The sequence below is a fragment of the Meles meles genome, chromosome 9 (genome assembly GCF_922984935.1).
Source record: "Meles meles chromosome 9, mMelMel3.1 paternal haplotype, whole genome shotgun sequence".
Taxonomy (NCBI): domain Eukaryota; kingdom Metazoa; phylum Chordata; class Mammalia; order Carnivora; family Mustelidae; genus Meles; species Meles meles.
Genome location: NC_060074.1, coordinates 25,736,464 through 25,750,903, shown reverse-complemented (window position 1 = coordinate 25,750,903; position 14,440 = coordinate 25,736,464). Strand labels below are relative to the sequence as shown.

The 14,440-nt window shown below is 37.7% G+C and overlaps 1 protein-coding gene across 1 annotated transcript in view; it reads left to right on the top strand.

Annotated features, from left to right (window-relative positions):
• ABCA12 (ATP binding cassette subfamily A member 12) overlaps positions 1-6,843 on the top strand; it is a 176,551-nt gene extending 169,708 nt beyond the window's left edge. Inside the window, exons 51-53 of the mRNA XM_046019118.1 lie at positions 290-395; positions 3,284-3,421; positions 5,146-6,843. Of these exons, the coding sequence (XP_045875074.1) occupies positions 290-395; positions 3,284-3,421; positions 5,146-5,253 (352 nt within the window). The 3' untranslated portion in view covers positions 5,254-6,843. The remainder of the gene's footprint in view (positions 1-289; positions 396-3,283; positions 3,422-5,145) is intronic.
• Positions 6,844-14,440: the final 7,597 nt, after the last annotated feature.

Here is a 14,440-nt window from a genome sequence, read left to right as displayed (position 1 = left end):
AGATGCCAATTTATTGATGTCAATGAAAGCCAAGTTTTTATGTTTTCTTTCTAACGCAGCTTTTGTCCAAGGAGTGTGACTTTGTATAGTGGTGGAGCTAAATAAAAAATCATGGCCGCACACTATTGCCAGTTGCAATGCACTTGGAGCTTTAACAGCAAAATGGCAGTCTTTATTTAAGAAAGGGGCTATAATGGTCAGCTTGGGTCCTGTTTCATTACCTAGAATTCCAGGGGAGTTATTTCAGCAAAATGGAACTCATACCACATTTTGCACTTTTTCTTTATAGGTTTGGACGAGGATTTACTGTCAAGGTTCACTTGAAGAATACCAAAGTGAGCAAGGAGGCCCTCACAAGGTTTATGCAACTGCACTTTCCAAAAACATACTTAAAAGTGAGTAGGAAATTGTCCTGCTTTTAGGTCTTGATTGGTTTTGATAGTCATCATCTAATATGGATACTTGCTATTTTCAAGTTGAGCGTAGCTTTATTATTAATTGTAATATATTTATTAGTTCAAGATACATAAGATATTCTGAAACACAGTATGAACAAATAGAATCTTTAAGTTAATTATATAATTTTATAGCTATTTAAAAATAATGAAGTCCTGGGGTACCTGGCTGGCTCTGTCTGTAGAACGTGTGACTCTTGATCTGAGTTCAAGCCCCATGTTGGATGTAGGGCTTACATTAAAATACATACATACATACATACATACGCAACATACATACATAAATGAAATGTAGTCCTTTTATACATCTTTATTTCTTCCTCACAAAGACTTTATGACCATACTATTAGTTTTAGAGTTGTATATATAACTAGTTTATGAATTATATATGTTAAGGAACTGAGGGACGAAAGATATTATATGATCAAGGACATTTCTTATTTTAAAAAAATGTAAAATTCCAGAATGTCATAGCTAGAGAATATTTTCTTCTTGTTCCTCTCATTTGGAAAACAAGCCCACAATGGTTTGAACAGAACTGCTTGGAAATCAAGTTTTTCATTCCCACACTAGCTGAAATGTTGTTCACTTAATTTCATCATATATATATATATTCATAGGATGGACAGGCACAGATATGTGTATATATCTCACATAGCATGTACTTAAATGCATGGGACAAAAAAAGCTGTCTTTATAATATCTTTCATGTACAGATAGTTTGTACAAGATGATTATAGCAAGTGAACGTTTTCAAAAGAAATCAGGTGTGGGCTCGCCTGGGAAGCTCAGTCGGTTAAGTGTGAGACTTTGGCTCAGGTCATGATCTCAGGGTCCTGGGGTCTAGCCCCATGTTGGACTCCTGCTCATCAGGGAGCCTGCTTCTTCCTCTGTCCCCCCTCCACTTGTGTTTTCTTTCTTTCTCAAATAAATAAGTAAAATATGTAATAAAATAAAATAAAAATAAAAGACATCAGGTGAGGAATGGTGGAAAGAAATTTAAAGGCTTGGGCAGCGATCCAGCTCTGCCTGTGTGTTTTCCAGCAAGACATTTAACGTCTCTAAACTTCCTCTTTCTCCTTTGTGAAATAGGGATAATAACATCTACCTCACAAAACTGGTGTGAGGAACAGATGATAAAATGCCCACAAAGCTACTTCGTAAACTACAAGACACCATATTAATGTGCCATGATTGTGGAGAGCAAAAGAGAATGCATATTTTAAAACCATTCTTTTACCTCTATGGTATACCTTTGCCTCGACCTCCCAAACCTCGTCTAACTTCTCCAGGAAATAATAGCTTTTATGATTCTTATCAAAGTCCATTTTCTACCATATAAATTAAAATGAAATTTAAAAATTAAAGGATACTTCGCCTTACACAAATCATACTAGCACTTTTTCTTTTGGTTAGTTTCCAGGTGGAAACCAGTGTTTGCTCACTGAGTGATGAGATTCCATTCACCTTGGTGTGTTCTGGGACCAGGACTACACAAAGCAAATGCAGTGATCATAAAAGTCTCATGTCTCTCTCAACAGACCATTCTCTGCAAGTGGGTGGAGGTTTCTAGGTCTCTAGAAGAGAAGTAGCAAGAGCAGCAGTTGGGGATTAAATAAGTAAGAAAGTCCAATTGTGGTGACAGGTGTGATGCAGCCACAAGTCAGTAAGAGGGGTTAGGCAGAGAGCAAAGGAGTGAGAAAAGGAGAGGTTTCCAGACACTGAAGTCTTGAATACCAGGTGAAATTCATGGTCTTAATCTGACCAGTATAGGTTGCAGGGGTAGATGCTGAAGTAAGAACATATCTCGATCAAGGAGTGCCCCAGAAAGATTATCCTAGCTGCTGTGTGCCAGAACGGGTGAAGTATGCAGGCTCTAGGCCACGGAGGACACTGTGGCAGTTGCTCAGATACGGAGGGGTGAGAATGGGATTAACATTGATGGTGCAAATAGAGAGGAATGGTTTAAATGTGAGACTCGTTTTAGAGGAAAAGCAAATAAGATATGGTAACTGAGTAAATATGTAAAAAGCAGGATGTTAAATATGCTCCAAGGAAGCAAGAATAGGTCACTAAGTAGATGGCGATACTATGGTATAAATAAAGACATTGGGAAGAATTTTAGGGTGAGTTAAGAAAGAATGTGGCATTTTTTTTTTAAAAGATTTTATTCATTTGAGAGAGAGAGAGCTGGCACAAGTAGGCATGAGCAGGTGGGGGGAGGGGCAGAGGGAGAAGGAGAACAGACTCCCCACTGAGCAGGCAGTCCAATGTGGGGCTCCATCCCAGCACCCCGAAATCATGACCTGAGCCAGAAGGCAGACAGTTAAATGACTGAGCCACCCAAGCGCCCTGAATGTGGCGTATTTAATGAGACTTTTCCTAGACAGTGCTTTTGAAATCTAGCTTTTTAACCAGTATAAATTGAACAGTTAATCCCTAGCCTTTTAGAAAGTTCTACATTAAAACAAACAAAAATTTTCTAAATGTGATCTCTGAAAAAACCTTATATGAGCTGAGCATAATCAGATCTAAAATACCATTTTACAATATTTTTCCTAGGCAAGACTATAAGGACTTTTTAAGTGCACAGGAATATAGAATATTTTGGAATTGTCATTAGGTTCTTAATTTGTTTCCTTCCTGACATTTGTAAAACTTTTCATCTCGTCTTTGCAGGTTGTTAGTTGCAAAACATAGCCATCCTTTACACTGTCTCATCACTGTCAGTGGAATGAATTTCAGTGTTAGCTCTTGGTCAAGTTATGTCTGGTCATCTCAGTATTACCAGACATTGCAGAATAAATGTTTCCCTTTCGTCCCCACAGGATCAGCACCTCAGCATGCTAGAGTATCATGTGCCAGTCACGGCAGGAGGAGTAGCAAACATTTTTGATCTGCTGGAAACCAACAAGACTGCTTTAAATATCACAAATTTCTTAGTGAGTCAGACTACCCTGGAAGAGGTAAGTGGGATACCATGATCTGTATGCATAATGTCATTTATTAATTATTACATATTCTGGTTATTTCTTTTTAATAACATTCATTTTGTTTGTAATTGAAACAGTATCTAAACTTGCACCTGAAAAACTTATCTTAATTTATTTTTAACTGCATTTTGGGATGTTCAAAAAAAGTGTGAAAAGCAATAACTATTTTTTAATGGAGAAAAGAAGATTTTTCCCTTCTACAAGACATTTGTATCCATTAGGTTATATGAATATGTAAAGCAACAAACCTGTAAAACAAATAGATATTAACACTTTCCTCACTTTCTCCTTGTTAAGTTTCTTTTCTGCCTCCACCTCTTGGTAGGTTTCTTAAGTAACATTATTGATTGGCTTCCTGGTTTAGCATAGGATGGGGGTTTCTAGAGGGAGTTCAGTGCCAGACCTGTAGATCTGCTAGATTCAGGCAACCGAAGTGGTAAATGCAGAATTTTTTTGTTTCACTCACATCATCTGCCTTAATTACTTTGGATTCAATAACTAGAGGCTTTATGGGTCATCTTTTTTCATCTTCGCAGCATGTTAATTTTGTACAGTTCAACCAACCTGGTATATAGAACATTTAATAGCATCTATCGTAACGACAGGTCTAAATGTTAGGCCTCAGGGACCTCTAAGAGCTGCATTTTATGGACAATTTTTTATGGGTGCTTTGGGTAATTATGGCTTTACTGACCCAGAAAATTCAGCCTTTGACTTACAATCAACTACTGGGACCATGCCTGACACAAAGTGGACTCTAAGTTTCTAGAGCAATCTATGATAGACTTAATGATTTTAAACCAAGTAATAAAGGTCTGTCTGTTAAATAATTGGCTTACTGAGCATAATGTGGGCTCTCTATACAAATTTTATTTTAGTGCATTAACTCTTGAAACTAGTGAAATTTCTCTCAATGTTATCATATAAACATTTGATAATGGCTTGGCTTGGGTTCCTGGATTATACTTGATAGAGATATTAATGTAAATCTTACAAATACAGATATGTGGTTATAGATATTTAATTATAGCTTTAGATTTATATTATGCTTATAATTGTAGATATAGGTTTTATTTTCAAACCCCAGTTAAATTTTTTTTTAAAGATTTTATTCATTTATTTGACACAGAGAGAGATCACAAGTAGGCAGAGAGGCAGGCAGAGAGAGAGGGGAAGTAGGCTCCCTGCTGAGCAGAGAGCCAGATGTAGGGCTCCATCCCAGGACCCTGAGATCATAACCTGAGCTGAAGGCAGAGGGTTAACCCAGTGGAGCCAACCAGGTGCATTTTTTTTAAGGCTTTATTTATTTAATTTTGAGAGTGAGAAAGCATGAGAAGGGGGGAGGGCAGAAGGGGGAGGGACAAGTAGACTTCTGCACCCAAGCACAGAGTCCGATATGAGACTTGACCCCAAGACCCTGAGATCACAGCCTGAGCTGAAATTAAGAGTGGGACATTTAACCAACTGACCCATCCAGGTAGCACCTCCCACCCCACTTAAATTTAAATATCCAAAAAAATACTAGTGAGAATATATATTTCTGTATGGACATATGCCTATAATATCTAATTTTCTTCTTTTTTTTTTTCTCTTTCACTGTGTGTGTGTGTGTGTGTGTGTGTGGTGTGAGAATCAACCTTATTTCTTCCTTTGGCTTACCAAGCACTAATGACTTTATTTTCCTTGGAAAAAATCAGGTTTTCATCAATTTTGCCAAAGACCAAAAGTCCTATGAAACTGCTGACACCAGTAGCCAAGGTTCCACCATAAGTGTTGACTCACAGGATGACCGGCTGGAGTCGTAGTACAGCCAGCAGAGTCAAGCTCAGCAAATGGCCAATGGCTTCATTTTAAGGAAGAACCACAGAAGATACTGCCTCCTCAAACTATCTTACTTTTAAAGTATTACCCTGTATGGAAGGTACAGTTGCGTAAGATTAACGAGTAACTAACTGTAAGGGGAGAGTTTTTTCCCTAAAGCCAGTGGATGTTGTTGCTACTGAAATGAATTTGGGTAAACTCAGGACTCTGGGAGTGCTGATGTACATGTTGGTGGTGACAAGACAAAAGTGAAACCACTTGAAGATAAATGTCTTAATTTATTACTTTTAATAAAAAGCTTAAAAGGCATGGTTATTAGTAGCTGAAAAGTAAGAATGGAGAAGAAAAGTAAGATAGTTTGGGATAGATAGAATTGGGAGAATAAACAAAATAATTTATTTCCAGAAAACAACAAAATGAGCATCATCACAGAGAACAATGGCAGTAAGCAGTGGGCACAATGTCTGCAATGTACGTGGTGTGTCATTTTCAGTGCTGCCTGTAAATATGTGAGAATATGCTGAATCCCTAAAAAGTGCCTTTCCACAAGAATGCCATAGGAAGGCAGTTTACCCTGGTGGTAAACAGAACTTAGATGTATTCCTGCCTGGCCTTAACACTAGTAAGGCACTGAGCAGAGCAAGAAGCTTCTTGTTCTTCACAGGAAATGGATGTGTTGACTGAACAGATCCAAATCCTAAAAACTGATGGAAAATTCATGTGCTGCTGGCAGGCAACATTTTTTTAATGTTATACAGAAACCCTCATTTTGTGGGTCTCTCTGCAGGAAATATTACTGTGGAGAGAAAATGAATATGGAGGTAAATTTCAACTAATCACCCGGCTGACCCAGAATCATGCATATGGCTACAGGATAGACTTCATAATAATGCCAAATTAAATGGCCCTCAGGGAAGGTGTTGTGTGTGTGTGTGTGTGTGTGTGTGTGTGTGTGTGTGTGTATACACATGTATACACGTTTGGCAGGATTGCTTCAGTTTCAAAAACAAATAAATGCAAAGTTTAGAAAAAAATAATTCATGGAGTCATTTCATTTGTTAGAGAAGATTCAGGAATCTAAAAATTGCAGTCATGTGACCTACAAGGTCCCACATGATCAGGTCCTTGCTCACCACTCTACCTTCATCCCTCTCTTTCTGTTCTTCCTCGTTAGGGTGTAGCCATGCTGACCTCTTTTCAGCTTTTCCAGTGCACCAAACCACTTCCCATCTCCAGACCCACTACTTGAAATATTCTTCCCTCCTGTTTGTCACTGAGCTATGCTAACAGTCTTCAGAAATGTTATTCTTTCCTCACAGAAGCTTTCCTTTTCTACCTCCTCAGTTTAAGTCCAGTCCCTCTGTTTTAATACTGTGCTTTATTGTACCTCCTACTTTTCTGTCAAACATGCATCCTAATTTATAATATATCCAGACTGAAAATACACATCTTAACAGATGGCAACAGAATTTCTCTTAGGATAGAAAAAGCCTGAATTGAGTATAATATGTAGATAAGGCTTTTGGAGTAGAAGTTGTAACTCTGAGAGCATGGTTGTCTTCAGGAGCCCAAATACAAAAAAGGTGGTCAGGCTCCATAAAAAATAAAAGAATTTGTTTATTGTATGTTGTGTTGTTAATTGTGGTGAAGGTGGGTGGGTGGTCGATTGCCTGCTTGTTTCTGAGCAATGGTGGGAAGGGAAGCAAAGGGCAAGGAGAGAAGTGGAGGAAGGAGAAAGCAGGGAAGGATGAGTTATAAAGAGAGATGAAAGTCCAATAAGAAGGTGGAGTGGTTGAGTGGACTTTTAAAACCATGAATATCCAGATATATTTTTACAGTCATTCACTATGCAACTGTGCTATAAGCTGTCCTCATGATTTCTAAATCTTTATTAAAGTCAGCCACACTTGCAAATGAGTGTCAAGTAAAATTTGAGGAAGGGTTGGGTGGATGTCTTCTTTGAAAGAAGTGAAGAATAAAATCCTACAATATATTAAAAAAATCATTCATCACAATCAAATGAGATTTATTCCTGGGATGCAAGGGTGGTTCAATATTCACAAGTCAGTTAACATGATACATAATATCAATAAGAGAAAGGATAAAAACCATATGATCATTTCAATAGATTCAGAAAAAGCTTTTGAAAAAGTACAACATCCCTTCATGATAAAAGCCCTCAACAAGGTGGATTTAGAGGTAATATATCTCAACATAATAGAGGCCATATATGAAAAATTCACAGTGAACATTATACTCAATAGGGAAAAACTGAGAGGTTTCCCCCAAAGGTCAAGAACAAGTCAAGGATGTCCACTATCACCTCTTTTATTCAACATAGTACTGGAAGTCCTAGCCTCAGCAATCAGACAGCAAAAGAAAGAAAAGGCACCCAAATTGGTAAGGAAGAAGTAAATCTCTCACTATTTGTAGACATGATGGTATATATATAGGAAACCTGAAGATTCCACCAAAAAACTACTAGAACTGATAAAATGAATTCAGTAAAGTCATAGGATACAAAATCAATGCGCAGAAATCTGTTGCATTTCTATACACTAATAATGAAACAGCAGAAAGAGAAATTAAGAAAACAATCGCATTTACAGTTGCACCAAAAATAATACATACCTAGGAATAAAAGAGGTGAAAGACATGTATTTTAAAAACTATAAAACATGGATGAAAGAAAATGAAGGTGAAACAAACAAATGGAAAGACGTTCCATGCTCATGGATTGGAAGAACAAATATTGTTAAAATGTCTGTACCACCTAAAGCAATTTACACATTTAGTGCAATCCCTATCAAAATACCAACAGCATTTTTCACAGAACTGAAACAAACAATCCTAAAATTTATATGGAACCACAAAAGACTCTGAATAGCTAAAGCAATTTTGAAAAAGAAAAGTGAAGGAGCACCTGGGTGGCTCAGTGGGTTAGGCTTCTGCCTTTGGCTCAGGTCATGATCTCAAGGTCCTGGGATCGAGCCCCATATTGGGCTCTCTGCTCAGCAGGGAGCCTACTTCCCCACCTCTCTCTGCCTGCCTCTCTGCCCACTTGTGATCTCTCTCTCTCTCTGTCAAATAAATAAAAATCTAAAAAAAGAAAGAAAAGTGAAGCTGGAGGGATTATAATTTCAGACTTCAAGTTATACTACCAAGTTGCAGTAACCAAAACAATCACAAAAACAGACACAAAGATGTCCTGTCACAAAAACAAATAGATCAATAGAATAGAATTGAAAACCCAGAAATAAACCCACAATTACATGGTCAATTAATCTTTGACAGAGCAGGAAAGAATATCCAATAGAAAAAAGATAGTCTCTTCAATAAATGTTGCTGGGAAAACTGGACAGCTATATGCAAAAGAGTGAAACCGGGCCACTTTCTTACACCATACACAAAAATAAACTCAAAATGGAGTAAAGACCTAAATGTGAGGCCTGAAAGCATAAAAATCCTAAAAGAGAGCAGAGGCAGTAATATCTCGGACATTCGCCATAGCAGTATTTTTCTAAATATGTCTTCTGAGGCAAGGGAAATAAAAGCAAAAATTAATTATTGGGACTACATCAAAATAAAAAGCTACACAGCAAAGGAAACAATCAACAAAATTAAAAGACAGCCTCCTAAAAGGGCAAAGGATTCGCAAATGATGTATCAAATAAAAGGTTAGTATCCAAAATATATAAAGAACTTCTACAACTCAACACCAAAAAAAAAAAAAAAAAAATCCAACTTAAAAATGGGCTGAAGACATGAACAGACAGTTCTCCAAAAAAGACATCCAGGTGGCCAACAGACACATAAAAAGATGTTCAACATCACTGATCAGGGAAATGCAAATCGAAACCACAATAAACTATCACCTCCCACCTGACAGAATGTCTAAAGTCAAAAGCTCAAGAAACAATGAGTGTTGACAAGGATGTGAAGAATCCCTCATACACTGTTGGTGGGAATGCAAACTGGTGCAGCCACTGTGGAAAACAGTATGGAGATTCCTCAAAACGTTCAAAATGGAACTACCCTACAATCCAGGAAACACACTACTGGGTATTTACCAAAAAAAATACTAAAACACTAATTTGAAGGGATACGCATACCCTTATGTTTATAGCAGCATTATTTAGAATGGCCAAATTATGGAAGCAGCCCTTGTCCATCAATAGGTGAATAGATAAAGGAATTGTGGTATATATTTGCAATGGACTCAGCCATAAAAAAGAATGAAACCTTGCCATTTGCAACAACATGAATAGACCTAAAGAGTATAATGCTAAGTGAACAAAGTCAGAGAAAGAAAAATACTATATGATTTCAATTATATGTGGAATTTAAGAAACAAGCGGTCAAAGGAAAAAAAAAGAGCAAGACAAATGAAGAAATAGAATCTTGAGTTACAGAGAACAAGCTGCTGGTTACCAGATGGAAGGCGAGTGGAGGGATGGGTGAAATAGGTGGTGGGGATTAAGGAGCACATGTGTTGTGATGAGCACCGGGTGATGTGTGGAAGTGTTGAAGCGCTGTACTGTACACCTGAAACTAATAAAACACTGCGTGCTAACTATATTGGAATTAAATTAAAACAATGTGCACAACAGTGACTGCTTGGATATGCAGAGTGGAGCTTCTGACCCCACAGGTGATGGATCTGGGGTGGGTCCCAGTCAATATTATCTACCCCTCCATAGGCAGGGAAGCCTCAGCTACCCTCTGTATAATCATTGCACTTTATTTGAATGTTCCTTTAGTATTTCCCTCGCTAGACATGAAGCTGTGTGAGGACAGAAAATCTATTTTGATCTTCCTAATTTTCCCACCCCCGCACACAATGAGTATTTGTGGCACTCGACAAATATCTGTTGGTTAAATGAATAAATGAATGAGAAACAAAAAAGCTGGCATGATTGGTATGAAAAACAAGCATCCTTTTTCAGTATAAATCTCTGAAATGCAGTGATGTTTCCCACGGAGTAATTTATTCATGGAGAAGAAAAAGGAATTATGATGCTTTATTCCAGACTAGATACTACAGTGAATCCACTAACATGGGAGGATTGTGGTATCTTCTTAGGAATCAGAATTCTGATGCTTTACGGCATCAGACTTTCATGACATTTTTCCATATAAGTAAGGTATATACATGAAAAAGTGTTTGAATCCACATCCCTTTGGATTTCTTTGCAGTAGAGAAAATGTTTTGAGAATTTCCAGTTCTCGGAGGACCTCCTCCACTCTAGATAACATGAATAGAATCTGCTTTTTTATATGCGTTATGTGAATTACTTCTGAGGATTGTGGCTGTCTTCAATTCACCTATACAATCTGATTCTTACAATATTAAAATAGTTGGCACAAAATCTGAAGAACAGAAAATGGTGTGTACAACTACTTTCTCCAACAACGCTGTCTGTCTGAATGATGGGTCCATTCTCCTCAGAGATAATCCAGAACTCCGATAGCAGGTGTCCTGGGCGAGGGTAGGGGTGACAGAGTGGGTTTGCATTCTCTTACCCCCACAGGACTTTGGGAACCTGCTTGCTTCATTAATGTGAGCTTCTCAATGAAGTTTTTAAATATAATAAGGCAAGCTAAAAGTGAATGATACTATTTCCTTTGATATCATTTGTTAGGAAATTAATCCCATCCCTCCCTTGCTTATAAAACCAGACTGGTTTTCTGTCATCTGTAAAATGAAATGCAGACTCTTTAACCAATCCTCAAAAGTATTTCATGATCCAGCTCCCAACGCTTCCACGTCTCCATGTAGACCGTGCTCCCACTTCAATGCATTTCTTGCTGTTTTCTATTAAGTTAGACCCTTTCTCGGTACTATGGCACTTTGCTCACACTACTTTCTTCTTGGAAGACCTCTGCCCTGTCCCCATTTAACTTTTCTCTAGAAACTTCTCTTCATCTTAGTTGCCACTCTGCTCCTGTATTTTCTTTTCAAGGAAACCTGCCCAGAAGGCCTCAGGCTGAGTTAATTGTTCTATCTCTGCTACCAAAGCATTTTGTGCGGGGCTTTGCGGGAAGCTATCCTGTGTTGCCTTCCTCTTCCCACTACACTCTAAGTTCCTTAGAGTGGTGAACTCCTTTCCTTCATCCTGTGTCACCCATATCCAAAACAATATCAACATATTGTTGCTCAGTAACTCTCTGAAAGACCAAAGAAGTCCATGTCAATTTAGAAATACTTTCATAGCTTTTGTTCTAATTTTTTTTGTAATTATGTTTGTTTTTAATTTTAGAAGAGTAGCCATGAAAATTTAAAGTTAACTGCTGGAGGAAAATATGCAGATAGCCCATGTTTTAAATTAAAATGTTGATTCTACATAAAGCATACCTCAATAAAATGCCAAGCATTGGAAACTATATTTTATTAGCAGTATTGCCTAATACATCATTTGCCCAATGATATTAAAACTTTATTTATTTATTTTAAAATAAAATAATTCTACCCAGATAGAGTGATGTTTTAATAACCCTTATTACAAAGTGGAAAAACCAAACTAAGTTCTATAGTTAAAATAACAGCAGCTCGGGATGCCTGGGTGGCTCAGTTGGTTAAGCGACTGTCTTTGGCCCAGGTCATGATCCCAGCGTCCTGGGATCGAGTCCCACATCGGGCTCCTTGCTCGGCAGGGAGCCTGCTTCGCCCTCTGCCTCTGCCTGCCTGTGCTCTCTCTCTCTCTCTGACAAATAAATAAAATCTAAAAAATAACCAAAAGCAAACAAAAAAACCTAGCAGCTACCACTTATTGACAATTGTTATATGTGAAACTCTGGGTCAGGTGTGCCATATTTATTATTATTATTATTTAATTTTGACAGCATACTTTGAACTATCCCCTTTCCATTGACAAGGACACTGGAGATTAGGAAGGTCATTATCTATACCGGAATGATACAGCAACAAAGAAAATTTGACTCCAGGGATTTATATTCTGACAGAGTGAAAGAAAAGGAAGAGAAAGAAAGAAAGAGGAAAAGAAAGAAAAGGAAGGGAGGAAAAGAAAAGGAAAGAAGAAGGGAGGGAGAGAGGAAGGAAGGGGAAAGAAAAAGCAAAGGAAAGAAAAGAAAAAAGAAAAGATTGACTATGCTGACTAAGATGCATAAGTACACCAATCATTAAGGTACGTTATATTTATGTCTTTGTTGACCTGGAAAGTGAACTGGCTCTGGGGGCCCTAATTACAGCTCCCTTGACTACTGCAACGTAGATCTCCAGCATGAATGAAAAGACTCTGTCCCTGACTATCCTTCTCCCCCCAGGAACCTTCCACAAAAACCCTAGTCTTCAAGTCTGCCTCCTCTGAAATTCCTCACAAAAAACCAACCATGTCAACTAGACATACAAAGATTTACTAATCGTTTACATTTATTTTAACTTAAAGAGTTTGCTTGGTACTTAATGGGATTTTGCTGTTGTTTTCAATATAGCAGATAATTTTGTTATTTGATTTATTTCCCCATCTTATGTCTGTTTTTCATTTTTATGTTTTATTATTCCATTCAAAGGGAAAAAGAATCTCGCAGTGTAAGGAAGCCAGCACTATGAAATGGTACATGCCTTAAACAATTCATGTCCAAAGTTGCTCTTTTGACACCGCAAAACAGATTTTCAATTCTTGTTACCTGGGACCCATTGAGAAGTCTCTAGGAAAAGAAAGCCTCTCAAACTACTGCTCTTGATAACTCAGAATCCTCAAAGACAGAAGTTCCAATAACCAGCCCCAAAGAAATACTCAGTACTACTGAGGTTTTTCTTTCTTTTGTCTGAAACAATTCAGCCAGTAAGTGAAGATATTAGTTAATTAAATATTATTGGACTAAAAATTGGAAGCAAGACACCCCAACCAATGCACATGGCAGTTCAAGAATGAGATAAATGGAATGTCCTAGCAAAGGAAAACCTCAGATATAACTCCAGATTTAAATACTATAAATTTCTGTCAGATTCTTCAGTGAGAACACTAAAGCCAGCTAAAACACACGTTAACTAAGCTAAAAATTTTCCTTTCTACACTAACCCTCTTTAAGAACGCATCTGATCCCTTTTTAGGTTAAGCTTCAGAAGTATTCTCCCATTACAGAGGTCTTCCCCAAATCCTTCCTTGATAATGAAACCAAAGTATGGCACATCTTATTAAATAATGTATCTTTATTAAAAAGAAAGCTTATAAGTGATCTTAACAAGTATGACCTTTCTAGCATATCAAGATTCCTTCTTGACTAGAGGATCTATAATACGACCTACATGTATAAAGTATATTATCTATTGAGTACAGAGAGTTAAGCACTTTTTAATTAATAGTAGTATTCTTTTGCAAATCTGAGAGAAAATAGACTGTCAGAATATAGTGGACCTTGTAAGATGGCCCCCATTTATCCTCACCTGTTCTCATGTTCATGAGCCATCGTTCTTACTTGAGTGTTCATAGGACCTGTGACCTGCTTCTGACCAACGGAGTATGGCAAAGGTGATCATGTTGCACGAGACTCTAACAGGAGCCTCTCTCTCTCTTGCTGGCTTTGATGAAGTAAGAGGCCAGATTGAGGCCGTCTTGGGGCATTTCTGGCAGCCTCTGGCCAACGACTGACAAGGAGCTGAAGGCAGACTCCAGCTAGCAAGAAAACGAGACTGTCAGTCCCGCCAGCTACAAGGATGAGAAGGCTGCTAACAATCACCTGAGTTTGGAGAGAGGTTCTTTTCCAATTAAGCATGCAGATGAAAAACAGCCCTGGCCAGCCTTGAATTTAAAGGCTTGTTGATAACATTCTTCCTTCAAATAATCCTTCCCAAAGTTACTCACTACTCATTAAGTATGCTATTAATGATCCTATTCACCCTGGTCTTCAGGATGATTTTTCTTCCTGTTTCTCTGCTGAAGATACTAACTCTTTGCCTAACTTCTGTCCATCCTAAACCATGTTATAAGTTACACAAAATCATCCTTTGGACCCATCCATATTTTATCAGCCACTGATGGACTAATCTCAATTTAATAATAGTTACAGTTATATTACAAGGTATATAATTTCTTTTTTTAATAATACAACCTTATATGTATAAAATCACCTGAACTCACAGCATTCCCACAAAGTGTTTTAACTCAGATGAGGAAATAGGATCGAAACAATTAAATAACTCACTTAAAG